Source organism: Typha latifolia, chromosome 1, assembly GCF_019914945.1.
Source record: "Typha latifolia isolate L0001 chromosome 1, TyphaL0001v2, whole genome shotgun sequence".
In the NCBI taxonomy this organism is placed as follows: domain Eukaryota; kingdom Viridiplantae; phylum Streptophyta; class Magnoliopsida; order Poales; family Typhaceae; genus Typha; species Typha latifolia.
In genome coordinates, this window is record NC_133086.1 from 50,249 (window position 1) to 64,109 (window position 13,861).

At 35.7% G+C, this 13,861-nt stretch overlaps 1 protein-coding gene across 2 annotated transcripts; it reads right to left on the minus strand.

Moving 5' to 3' along the window:
* Positions 1-512: 512 nt before the first annotated feature.
* Positions 513-13,685, minus strand: LOC140791100 (ubiquitin C-terminal hydrolase 12). 2 transcript variants are annotated; one of them, XM_073141499.1, is made up of 32 exons: positions 13,444-13,685; positions 13,113-13,176; positions 12,784-12,934; positions 12,540-12,697; positions 11,396-11,661; positions 11,093-11,311; positions 10,911-11,019; positions 10,703-10,818; positions 9,799-9,897; positions 8,386-8,495; positions 7,851-7,925; positions 7,556-7,634; positions 7,310-7,456; positions 7,116-7,196; positions 6,908-7,027; positions 6,670-6,792; positions 5,140-5,217; positions 4,931-5,019; positions 4,745-4,853; positions 4,402-4,470; positions 4,197-4,307; positions 3,759-3,814; positions 3,469-3,646; positions 3,281-3,382; positions 3,120-3,191; positions 2,906-2,971; positions 2,743-2,808; positions 2,464-2,550; positions 1,999-2,115; positions 1,545-1,619; positions 1,372-1,458; positions 513-1,133 (listed from the first exon to the last, which is right to left on the minus strand). In XM_073141499.1, the coding sequence occupies exons 1-32, from the start codon at positions 13,471-13,473 to the stop codon at positions 1,092-1,094; spliced, it is 3,351 nt and encodes a 1,116-aa protein (XP_072997600.1). In that variant the 5' UTR covers positions 13,474-13,685; the 3' UTR covers positions 513-1,091. The 2 variants fall into 2 exon arrangements, with proteins under 2 accessions (XP_072997600.1, XP_072997609.1); XM_073141508.1 differs by having other exon boundaries at positions 12,784-12,931; positions 13,444-13,654.
* Between the last annotated feature and the right edge of the window lie 176 nt (positions 13,686-13,861).

Below are 13,861 nucleotides of genomic sequence, written 5' to 3' on the forward strand. Positions count from 1 at the left end.
AGCTTAGTTGTTATTATATATTCAAAAAAAAGAAAGTTCAAGGGATTGAAATTAAAAAAAAAAGGCCGTTAGAAAAAATTGGTGTTTTAGAGAACATTTTTTTTTTCACCATTATTTCTATATAAATTACTTTCAGAAGAAAGCAATTTACATAAAGGAGAAGAAAGAACTAGTTTAGAAAATAATATAAACATTATTGTATTTTGACGAATATTTTTCACTGTCTTAATATTTTGGTCAAAAACTCATTCTTCTTCCCCCGTACTAAGACTGACATTTCCGATTAAAACGCAAACTTGCTCGAAAAAGAATGCAGAGCATTAGATGAACCATAAGCTAGTTAGACAAGTAAAGAGAACTGATAAAAGCACCATGTAGCAACACCAAAATTTTGCTTTCGGTTTTGCTCTGTATCTTCTATTTCTTTAACATGGAAGTAAAATTTGAATTTTAAGTACGCCACACCGAAATATTTCAGTTCCACATCAGTTTTAATCGAAGAAGCAAAAACATCAAGAAATTGAGGGTAAATAGCATTGATTTATCATAAACAACAATCAGATTAAGGCCTATGCAGGCCAACTGTTGGAACTCAATCCGACCCGGCAGTGGTTTCTTTTACAAAGTAGCTGGTGAAACTTAAAACCATTGACACCCATTATAAGATTATCCCATTATACAACCCCCATTTGACCTAAGAAACAGGGAGACAAATAACAAGGCGAGAATAAACAGAGTCAGAACCAACTATATCCTGTATACATGCCCTCTTTCAAAATCTTCTTTATGTACTAAATTACACTGGAAATAAAAACAACCTCTATCCTAATGGGGGCCTTTGTAAGAAAGGACTCAAGAAAACCAATACGTATCATCGCTAGAAGGCATGATGATGAACTCCAAAAGCCCTCCCCTCAACCAGCATTGGAATAAGTTACACCGAGAGGAAGCATCAGTTAAGCACTAGAGCAGGAAACCTCCCATTTCAGCAGCTGCCGTAAACTCATCCTCTCCTGTTGTGTTGGTGCTACCCTATGCCTCTATATCTGCTAAAGGAAAAGGCACAGGAAGAGGGAGGGAGTGCTGAACTTTCAATTGTAGATTTTCACAGGCTTTTCAAAGGTGTGACGATTCTGCACACAAAACAAGGAAACCAACTCACAGTAAGAGATAATGAGAGATTCTCTTTTACTTAGTGTGCAACAGTTTCAATAGTCTGCAGTAAGCAAAACAATGTAAGCCAATTGCTGAGAGAAAGGCAGTTTTTCGTCCTTTGGGCAAGAATTCAGATCAATAAAAGGTTTCATCAATTCGTGGACCATAATCAGTACTCCCTCCGTCACAAGAATCATATAACAAGCTGGCAATTACCTGATTTGCTGTGTAGGCCCTTTTTGGAGTAGTATCCGAATGCTCTAATCCAAGGTACTGCTCCCACGCTCCATAGACATCTCTTCTCTGGTTTAGTATAAGAAAAAGATGAAAAATGAATATAACTGTAGCAAGGGACAAGTGAGAAAATGGAAATGAATAGAAACACATGCCTGAAAACGACTTGACACAATATCAGAATCCTGGAGGTAATCAGGGCGATTCATTGACAAAAATGCAAACTTCCACTGGTCAAACAATCATTATGAAAGTCAGTGTATATTCTGCATCTTAGGCAAGATTTCTTACAAGACAAAAGAAGTTAAGGCCAAGCATTTAACAGGGAAAAAACAAGCCTTCACTTCCTACAAAAGATATGTATATATGTAAACTGTATATCATCAAATACAAATAAGGCTAGGGTATATGAAAGTATCCATACTTCCTACAAAATAGCTATAAACCATGCCTTTACTTTCCTTACTCAGCAGCAAAAATATACTACAGCAATCTAAATTCACATCGTCAGCCTAGACCAAAGGAGCTAAAAAGAACTTGACAGAAGAATTTCCTGAATGCCCCAATTAGAGTACAGAGGAAGAAAAAAAGAAAAAGAAATGGAAGTACCTTTGCAAATTCCTCATCAGGAACCTGAAGCTTTTTCTGGATTCGTACTTTCACCTCAGCCAATGTCTCGCCTTCACGAATTACCAAAAAGAAAGGTTCTCCAAAGTTCTGAACCTGCTGCTAGGATTAAAGATTAAAATGTCAATTCCTATGTCATGCATACACAACATTAAATGTATCAGTGCAAGCAACATCAGAACTACCAACTTCATGACTATTAATAAACCTGGGTGGAAACAGATGGGCCATGGATCAGGCGGAAGGTGAAGATGTGATTGTTACAAAAGAAAGAAAAAGAATAAAAGATGGATTTTCACGAGACTAGTAACCCTAGTAAACTGGCCAAAGAAAAGTCAAGTACATCTATTGGCAGCAGAATTTCCAGTATAAAAAACTAATTTGCTTTCTTCTGCCATTTAACAATGCAAAACAGAACAGAAAGAGAACTTTCTGATTTCTATTTACCATCTGGTTTTGGTTAGGATCTTTCATGAAATGATAAACATGAATTAGGCGATCGTGGGGACCAAGGTTCTTCTCTTCTTCTGGAATCTGTTGCAATCAGGATACACAAATACTTAGCAAAAGATATGTATAATTATACATAAACTGTATGAGAAGAGAAAGTAAGTTTAGCTTAAGGTATGAAAGATTGTCCAGAAAATAGAAACTATATAGTGAGTTCTTCTCTAAAAGGAAGCAACTGGTTGACCAAAAACTTTAGATGAGTGACTTACGACATACCTCCTCTGCACGCAGAGTCCAGTACTGATCATTAATATTTTCTATCTTCTCATGAGGTGGAAAGATCTGCAAGGAAGAAACACAATGTTGCTAAAAATGAATGTAAATGCTTTCAACAAAGCTCAAACATCTAAGCATCAGAGAGTCCAGGCTGTAACAGCACCTTATATATCTTGTGATAAAAGACCTCAAGCAACCGGAGTTCAGCATTAGGATAAGACAGTTCAACCTATTCAGAAGAAAAAAGAAATGCAGATGGTGGAAAATTTAAGCATTGACATAATAGGAATTATACTAGCTAAAAGACTGAAAATATACCCGATATTGCAGGAACAAAATGAACTGGAAACAAATCGAGCAACAGTTGTCATTCTTACCTTTGTTTTCAGGTCATTAATTACATCACCGACTGTGCTATTTTTGGGAAGCCTAATACTATGAATTACAACCTGACAAATAAACAAAAGTTGATTATCGAAGGTCCGTAAAATTAAATTTAACCAGCAATGTGCAAGAAAGACATGGCAGATAAACCTACATCATCCTTTGTAGCATGATGAAATGCAACCTTTAGCGTTTTTAAACCTTGCAATTCTGGCAGAGGAATATCCAGCACTTCGTAATACAGTATATCAGAAGTCTGTTACAGATAAAGCCATTAAAGTCTATATCCCTCATTTACAAATCAAAAGTTCATTATCCACAACAGAGGAAAGGATGATCAACCTGATTGTAGTGGACTAACATGTCAGCTAGGTGCTCTACACCTCGGTACTTGATGGGTTGAGGTTTAGGTTGCTGTGAATAGCAGTTGTGAGATGTAAGCCGAATTTTTGATGGATCATCTAGACCAAGTTGACGAGCAACTCTTTCTACTACATCATCATAAGTATGAAGCTTCGACCTTAAGGGCATAGGAAAGCCATAAGCATAAAAAAAAGGATATAATGTTAATATTTGAAAACAGCAAATATATCATTAATTTGACAGACTGTAAACTTGTTTCAGATGCTTACAGTTCTAATGAAAAATCATCCTCCTTTGGCTTTTCTAAAGATCGAAAATGCACAACCTGTCACATCAAAGAGAGAACAATTTAAATAAGCAAGTTCCCTGTGAAGATAAGGTTCAACTAGACTAAAAAATAATGATATTGACTAATGAAGGATACATAGTTGACTCATGAGTTGTGACAATCTAACATCAGAGAGTATGAGAAAAAAGATATTTGTAGGAAAACAACAGCACAGGTTGATCGTGATTGAAGACCGTTATGAAAATATGTTTGGAAGTACTTTTGCATAATACTTCCACATTAAGAAAAGAAAACAAAAAAAAACAAGTACTGGAATAACTCCACTATGAGTATATAGAACTGAAGTGAAAATGAAGGCCACAATAAGGAACTAGGTGATTCAAGGAAGAATGGCGTAGAATAATTCATTCAAATGTACCTGTCGATTATGAACGTACTCCAAAAATGATGGAACATCAGGATAGCGGATTCGATCATCATTTTCTAGAATAGGAGATTTCTGATAACAGATGATGTCACCATCTTCGAGCTATAGAAAATAGAAAGTCAGATAAACTGAACAATTATTTGCACGAATTATCTATAATATATCATCATGATTGAATTCAACAAGGTCTATAAACCTGGCTAGACCGAAAAGTAAGTTTCTTGTCAATGTGCTCGCACATAACACTTGGCTCAAACTTAATTTCCTGCACATTGTTAGAGAGAAAAGCTCAGAAGACTCATGATACAAAAGAATAGGTAAACTAACAAATCAAAGTAGCAGCACCAGCCTCTTTTGAATGCAGTATGAAATGTCTAGGTATACGAGAAAGTAAAGAAACTGAAACACTACGAGGAATCTATCAGTTAGTACTTAATACATGTGAGAAATAAGCAACTGGTCATTTTTCATTTAATGTCAAATTCTACACATGAATAAATGTTTTTTAAGAAATTAAATTAACTGAATCTAACACTGACCTCATATAGTTCAATTTCTTCAATTGGAGAAAACCCAGCCATTTCATTCAATTTTGTCAGGATTTCTGCTGGCTTTCCGGTTGACTTGACAAAGAGCCTCCCCACATATCTAGATTTATAAAAGCGCCAGATATGAGGCAAAATTTAAGAGACTGCAAGTAAACTATGCTTAAGAAAATGAAATACCGAAGCTCTTCTTTCTCAGGGTCATATAGCTTGAAAAAGAGCAGTATATCTTCCTTTGTTTTAGCAGGAGGCAGAAGAGGATGTAAATCCTGAATAATAAAAAATTGAATGAAATAATTACCACATGGAAGAAGTGACAAACAGTGTACAGAAAAATCAAGATAGAAAATTAGGAAGAAAACCATATTATTTATGAATATTGTCACTACCTGTCCAAGCTCGACTTCCAAAAATAGCTTAAGTTCAGCATTATGTGCCTTATTTGATACCTCTCTTAGCTGTCCAACCTATACAGAACCAGCAGAATCCATAAGCTCACTTGTAAATAGATAAAAAAAGAAAATGGAAACATACAAACAAGAAGGTACGTGCATACACATGCAAGATAGACCTAATAGAAGCCATAATAAAACCTAAGGGAAACTACTGGGTTAATAAGCTCATCAATTTCCTTAGTGCATATGCAAACAAGGTTTCTAGAAACTAATTGAAACAAAAACAAAAAAACAAGAAAAGTTTCCAAGAAGCACCTCAATATCCTATTGAAAAATGCAAATAATTCCAGAAGCAAAAGATATCAGAAGGATATAAGAAGTTTAAAGTTTTTGGCAGTCAAACATCATAATGCTGACCATGGAAACTAAATAAATGGCACACAAAACTAATAGTGGAATATCTATCATCAAACAAGTATAAGCCCAAAATGAGACAATATGTAAGAACAGAATGGAACTAAAAATCTTAAAATAACAAGATATGACATACTTCTTAGAATTTTTATTAATGGGAAGATGCAGCAAGGAAATGCAACTTTTATTTGGGGATCTTTGTGCCATCATTCATGAATATCCACCAAAATTTTCATGGAAAAGTAAAAGATTATTATCATTCTAAATAGGGGTGAAAATGGGTCACATAAAATCTGGCCAGATCCGGTTCCGTATATGAATTTTGCCGAATATGAGTTGAGATTTTCCTATCCATCTTGTTATCCAAATTCATATTTGTATTCAAATAGTCTATGCAGATACTAATATGGGATGAATAATAAGTGAACTAAAATCTGCATATCATTTAGTTTAAAATATCATAAACATAGTAATATAAAAAAACTTTTACGACATTTATGTAAATTTCTAATCTAGTTTTTGTATATATTTATTGATTGTCTATGGAATTCAGTAATGTAATCACTAGTTCATATAGATTTAGAAAATGAATATAGATACGTCTGATATTCAATTCATTTCCATAGTTGTATTTAGTGGATATTGTATTTAAGTTTACTATATGTTCACTATCCATATTCGGATCTGTACTGAAAGAAAAAATATGGATACGGATATGATTTTACCACTATCCAATCCGTTTTCACCGCTGCTTCCAACACACTAGATACTACCGGTCAATTTAAATATAAAAATTGGGAAAACCTAGTAGAATCCAATAAAAGCATATTATGTACCCACTAAATAAGCAACATCAACAATTAATCTCCAAGGTAGTTGTTTCACATACTTGATGAAGACTCATAAAATCAAGATATAAAGTGTAAAAAATTTACAACTACAAAAAAAAAAAAGATAGAAGGTAATAGAGAATTTTTTTTAAAAAAAATCTAGAAAAGGAGAATTTGTACTTCTACCTAAAACCTCATGATATCACAACTTGCTAAATGTAGCATCATATACCCTTTTCTAATCAATATAAAGAGAAGACCATAATATAATATCACTTACAGATTGTGCTTCTTCCTGTGGACTCAACGGCCTGTTAGGACGGTATGTATGGTTTTGCCGCTTAGCCCACAACCAGAAGCGCTGAAATTGAACAGGGACTCCAAATTCTTTGGCCACCTCCTCCTGTTAAAAATTTAGTATGAATTATAAATATCATAAACAGAACATGTAAGTGATGTCTTTTATGTCCTTGTAATGAAATGATAGTCAGCATAGCAGATATATGAGAAACAGTTACCTTGAATACACTAAAGGGCAATTGTTTCTGAATCCGAAAGTTACGAACTTTGTCATGGTCCACCAAGTCAAAATATATATCTCTTCCAATCTGTTCTTTCAAATCCTCATCTCGAGCAACCTAGATGAAGATGAAAACTTTAGCCTGTATGAACATCACAACGGCAAACTATTTAAAAGATAGATAAATTAGAATCATTATGACGTACCTTTATTATTGTGTAAAGGTGAGCCTCAGCTTTTTCCTTCTTCTTGTGTTCTTTTTCTTCTTGTTCTTTCTTCAACCTTACCTAAAAATCACAAATTTTGCGCACAATATGCAACTACATTAGCTATAATTAATAAATAAATAAATAAATATTTACTATTTATCAAATTTCAATGGACAGTACAACAGCCTTACCCTTAGGTGCTCAGCAATATCCTTCTCGTCCACATTACATATTATCTTTTCCTTGTCACTCTCACGAATATAGACAAGCATGTAGGCGTTTGAATATTTTGTGAATTTAAATGGAGTATTATTGAAGCCGGGGTTTATCTGAGGTAACTGTTTAGGCAGGAAAGAAAAATAAAAGTAGAGTGACTATGCTACAAGAAGCACGCAAAGGATTTCTTGAAATAATAATCGCTTAGAAAAATACATCACCTCTTCTTCACCACCATACTGCTCCTCTAGTGCCCTCTTTATATCCTCCTTTGTTACCCGCTCATCATCAAATTTAAACCTGAAAAGGAAAGATCCACCAGCACTAAACATATATGTATAGGCATAAAAATTTCTAATAAATATTGCATAAAGCTATTTCAATAGATGCACTTATTTATTTTTCAGTACATATATATATATATAAGGAGTCTTTTCCACTTGACTGCTGAGCACTAGCAACCATATAAAAGCTTTAAATGAATTAAAATGATAAGACCTTGCACAAACTGCATACCACTGATCAGAAAGAGTTGGTCGTATAAAAGCATAGTAATGCCCACCATGCACCCCGCCACTGTGAACAAGCACGCTGCATGATGCATTAAAGAACGTTAATAGGTATAAAAATATGACAGAAGCATTTGGATAGCATAAGCAAGCTGCATAACAATGTAACAAAAATATTGAAAAAGATCCCATGTTAATGTGACATCAAACAATTCAAATTTTCTACTTCCAGAGCAGATACAGTTATGATTTACAAATTGAGACAAGTCAGGGCCTATAATATATCAAACAGCATTAAATTCCACAAAATAATGCTAATGAAAAATAAAGAACAAAATATTCAAAGTTATAGGCAGTTTAGTTCAAGACTTCATTGGGAGGGTACTGTACTCGGAAGATTGGATTGCCTGAATCACAAGTCTTTTAGGCTGTAATATTCTATATCCATTAAGTCAAAAGTAAAATAAAAGGCATGCGTAGGTTGTGAAGCCAGTCAAAACTAAAAGGTTTAATGATAAACCAACAAAATCTGATAGAATTACCTGTGCAGAGTATAAAGGTTGCGAACTCTTCTATCTGCATCTGGAGAAAGATATTTTCCATTGTCTCTATCAAGATCAAGTTGTAGAGGGAACTCATAGCGGTCATTTATCTGCACCAATATATTATTGCCAACACTTACTTGCAGATCTATGGGAAATACATAAATTGACAAAGTAAAAGAAAAAAAAACTAATCAAGATGAGCAGCTAAAATATTTTTTTTGTCCAATATTTACATGCACATCAGCCTAAGCACCAAGGAAATCCCACTCTGGCAAACCAAGATCTAGGTAACTTGAACAATTGACATATGTAGTAAATAACCCATGTAGGGCTTAAACAGAGTCTGATTATCAGGTGAATTTTCAGTAATACACCTCCATACTCTATAGCCCAGGTACTGTCATCCAGACTTAAATAGCTCTGTTGCCAAGCTGTATTTAACTCCAGTTTGGCACATCACAATCAACATAGAGGACTTATAATGGAGGCATTTCTCTGGGCATTAGGCAATACACCCCAAGCCTCATCTAGAAAATATAGAACTTATGTCCCTTGCAGTTATTTACACAATTTTTCGAGACCAGCCATCCACTGATAGAATAAGTAGAGACTATCTCTTGTATGCGTTATCCTGTCATACTCTTGGACTCTAACACCAAACTCATGAACTTAAAATATGTCCAGAGCAGGATTCATAAAACATCAATATTAAGAGTAAGCAATATTGAAGTAGTCAACTTATCCTTTAATATCAAATAGCTTTCCCAAGTAGTAAGGGCCTGTTTGTGTAAGTAGGCAATATTTTCCATTGGAAATTCCAAATGTAGGAATTGAAAAGTGAAATTATAAGATCCTATATGAAAATTTTCCTTAGGATTGATTTAATTTATCTTGTTTGGATAGTCAAGGGAATTTTTTAGGAAAAGAAAATTAGAAAGAGAGAGATGGGAGGAAGAGGAGAAATAGGAGGTGGTGGTGCTGGTGGAAAGAGGAGGTGGTAGATGTGGTGGTGATAGTGGACAGACGAGATAGAGAATATGGTGGTGATGGTAGGTGGAGAAGAAGAGTGGTGGTAGGAAAGAAAGGAGGGATGGGGAAGAGAGAGTGTGAGAGAAGAGAGTGAGGGAGAGGGTGTAGGAAAAAAAATGAGGTGAAGGCAGAATCTTTTTTTCCTTAAAATAAGGGTGTTTCCTAAAAAAAATTTCCTCCAAAATTTTCATTCAAATACCCACTTAGGGAAAAATTCATATCCTTTTAGAATTTCCTAAGGAAAGCCAAATTCCTCTAAATTCTAGAGAAATTTAGGCTATCCAACAGGCCCTAACATTTAATTGGACATGATCTCCTAACGATAATTCACAGCAAAGCAAAAGAGGCATCAAAAAGGGAGAGTTAAGACCATTCACTGACCTTAACCATGGTGTCCCGCATGAAATCATATTCAAAGCGTTTCAGCTGAAGTTGCAAAACAGGGGGAAAATCAATGAAGAGAACACCCTTCTTAGCATCCTGACAGAGAAAGGAGTAACAGATTTAGCATTAAACAACTCCTAAAAAATGAATCACAACAATGAAATCATGTAATTCCTGCAACAAGTTACTTCAGAGAAAAGCAGTTTAAAGAGGAGAAAAATATATTATGCCAGAGTAATATGATCTTCATTTTAGGATAAGAGCAACAATATGGTATCTTCCATTGCCTTGTTATCTCGTCAAAATTGAACAGATGAATGTGCCTGATTCCATCATTTCATTTTACATCCTTTAACAATACGATCTCCTAATGCCCTATGATTGCATAGATAAATGGGTGTGAACAGAAGATTGTCATACATACTATTATCATGCTACTTTCTCCTCAGATTATATTCTCTAGGCCAAAATGAATTCATGTCAAAGGCATCCTTTAGAGTTTTAATTCATGGAGTGACAGACATGCTTATAAAGAAGTAACTAAAGGAACAAAAACATGCAATATTGTTGCATGAAAAATTAATGAATAACAAGTCAATAACATCTTGCATTAAAAAACTATATGACGTAAGCTGAATAATAGTAATAACCTTAAATAAATGCTATCAAAAAAATAGCAAGGAACAAACTCTTCCTCATGGGAAATAATATAGTTAATATCGAGAAACCAAAAGGATGCAATATCATGTAACCAAAACTTTAGCTGCTCAACTCCACTACACATTTTTTAAAAAGAAAAAGAAAAAAAAGTACTTCAGCTAATAAACAATTTAACAAAAGATGTTCATCAAATTGTTAGCAAAATTCAAACTCCAAAACAAATTTACAAGGACCAACTAACCTGTAAGCCATATTGCTCCGCATGATACTTATTATCTCCTTCAAGACGTTCAACTTCAACATACTTATCAAACGATGCATAGACATCACGGCAACCTTTCACATCAAGTTGAAGATCTAGAGAATACACCCAACCATTAATAAACAAGTAGCAGAACATGCACTTTGAAATAAGATGTTGGTTAGTATAACATATCACAGTTCATTACCATAAAATGACTCCTTCCTGCTAGATTTATAGTCAACGTTAATGCACTCTATGTAATTCATGTGGTGGCCTTCAAATAATTTTTGAATTGTTCCTTCCACAACAGTTCCCTGAGACACAAAAGTGCACAATTAGCTATACGAACTATCATTAACAAGCAATTATCTAGAACATATGTCAAACCTTCATCTTATCTTCCAATTTCTCACAGAGAACCCTATTGAGTTCTTGAACATCATGCTGCATGAAAGAATCATATGTGTCCCATCCAAAAGATTTGGTCAACTCTTTTGTAGCAACACTACTGTCGCTGTATTGAAGTTTATAGAAAAGGCTCTGCAGGGCCAAAGGAATGCTTCCGGATGGCATGTCGTTCTCAGTTGTAGGCATGTGATACACAGCCTGAAGAACATAGCAAGGTCGGAATCATTACCCTCCATATAAAACAATTCAAGCAGCAAGCAGAGAAAGATAATAAATTCACACCTTCCTGAAGTAGGGAATATGATATAATGTCTGGAGAAGAGAATTCATATAGCACGTAGCTCCTTGGTTCTTAAGACCAACATAACCTGTTTCCTTTTTTGAGTCATATGTCCAGTAATCAACCATCTTGCGGACAGCAACCTCAGCTTCAACTATAAGGGTATCATTAACAAGATATCCTCTACTCGGGTCATAAAGTTCACTTAGAGGCATAAAAGATGTGAAACCCCAATCACTCTCCCGTGCATTAAATTGATGTTGGGTCTCTGTGATAAAAAAAAATGAAGAACATGAAATAAAGAAGGATGAGATTAAAAAAAATTATCTTGAAATCAATAAAACAGAGAATAATTATTTTCTGTAGCTGCCACTAATAAACTACTAAAAGAAAGCATAGTTGATCCTGGTTCGTTTTCGCAATCCAAATCCTGCTGGAATATAGAACAACTAAAAGAAGTAGCCAACATAATGAAAGTGATACTAAAGATGTCGTTGGGTCACTGCATCTCAAAAAACACAAACTTTTCTGACAATATTAGGCATCAAAACGCAAGCCTTTTAAGAGGGAAATCACATTAATATCCACATCAGAGACCAATTTAGGTTGATGTTTAAGGCAGAAACTGCATATCAGATGTTAAGCCTCCGCATAAAGCATTAAAGAAGGAAGGTGTACTGCGTGAGTATTTATTACTTACAAGATTAAATAAATATTGTCCCATGCGGCAACCCGACAAATATTACAAATGTAAAAAACAAATGAGTCTAAATATATACCCGTAAGAATGCTTCCAACCATTTTCTTAACTGTCTAAATAACATGTTAAGTAAACCAAAAGAACCTAAAAGGAAGATCATTTTGAAAATGGAACCAAGTGCTCCACCCCAACCCAACAAAACACACATACGACAAAAAAAGAACAACAACTTCTGCCTTCTACATGGAAGAGTTGCCTAGGATGAGTCCACAAATGTATATGCCAAAAAAACACACAACAAATAACATTATCAGAATGGCAAATACTTATTCCCATGATCCGATCATCAGTTAACAGTTAAAGAATATGAAGGAAAAAGGAACAGCTGGTCCTAGTTAAGAGAAGACCAAGCTTAAATGGAACCATAAGGTCAGAAAAAGTTATACCTTTTCTTATGGTATACTTGTTGTGGATTTGATTTATGACAGCCAGACTGAATTGGGCATATCTACTCCATCCATAAGGCAGGTTTGCAGAATCAGCAACATCTAGATACATAGACAAGTGGTCTACGTTGTTCCCCTTTGGAAAAATCAACACGCGCCTGCCACAACCAGCATGTACTAGTTAGATTTTTGCTCGTTCTGACAATGTCTTGGGCATGGACGTCCAGCAAAGAAATCTTCTTACCATTTGTAGCCTCCAACAATGAAGACATCCGAGTAATGTTTCTTGATGTTGAGCCGAGAGAAATTCTCGATCGTCCAAGTGAACCTGGATGTGGGAGGATCCTCCAACTGCTGATTCTCAGCAGTACTGACAGTTTCAGTTTGAGCCACTACTGATGCCGAAAAGAAACAGTACGAGAAGGGTTCAGATCAGAAATCAGTTACCAAAAAACATTCAGATCAAATCACTGATGATGTAAAGCTGCAACTTTTAGACAAAAATCACGCACGAAACCTAGAAACTCCGATCCAGCAAGAACTCGATTCGTCAAATCGAGGTTATACGCTTACCTTCCATGGGTTGCGCTCCATCGGCAAACTCCTGGTGGGGTACCAGCATCTCGTCGTCCTCCTGCTGCGAGTAAGAAAAAGAAGCACAAAGTACACCTCAGATCCAGAAAAACCGTAACCTATCGGGACGATAGATACCGATCGAAACGACTGCTTGTGCCCAAACCCGGCAGAAAACCCTAGGGGGCGCACGAGAAATCGCAAGAGAATAACAGAGAAGTGCGGAAGAGGCAGAGCGAGTAAGAGATCGAGCGGCAAAATCCGTGGGCAATCTAGGTCAAGGAATCAAAAGAGGCATTACAGGCGATAGGGATTAGGAGGAGACACGTACATCGAGCGGCGGAGGAGTCATCATAGTCATGGATGGAGACGACGGAGGAACCGATCCGAAGCTGCAGCGACAAAGCAGAGGAGTGGAATCCCCGGCGGAGGAGAAGAAGAGAAGAACACGGAGGGGGGCCGAAGGGGAAGGGAAGAGCGACCGACGCCACCGGAAAGGAAAAGAGCTGGGTCCAGAAAGAGGTCTGGGTTTTTATTTCGATTACGGGGTGTTTTGGGAATTCTAAAGCGGGTAAGCGGGGGCGGGGGGAGGCAAAGTGGACGAGTACACCAGAGCCCAAAATCCCACGTAGGTTGAGAGAAATATTCCTATTTTAATTTTCTTTTTTCTTTTTTTTATGAGAGAGAAATCATCAGAATGAATGAATAAATAAATAAATAAATGTTAAATTATTACACTTTGATATGAA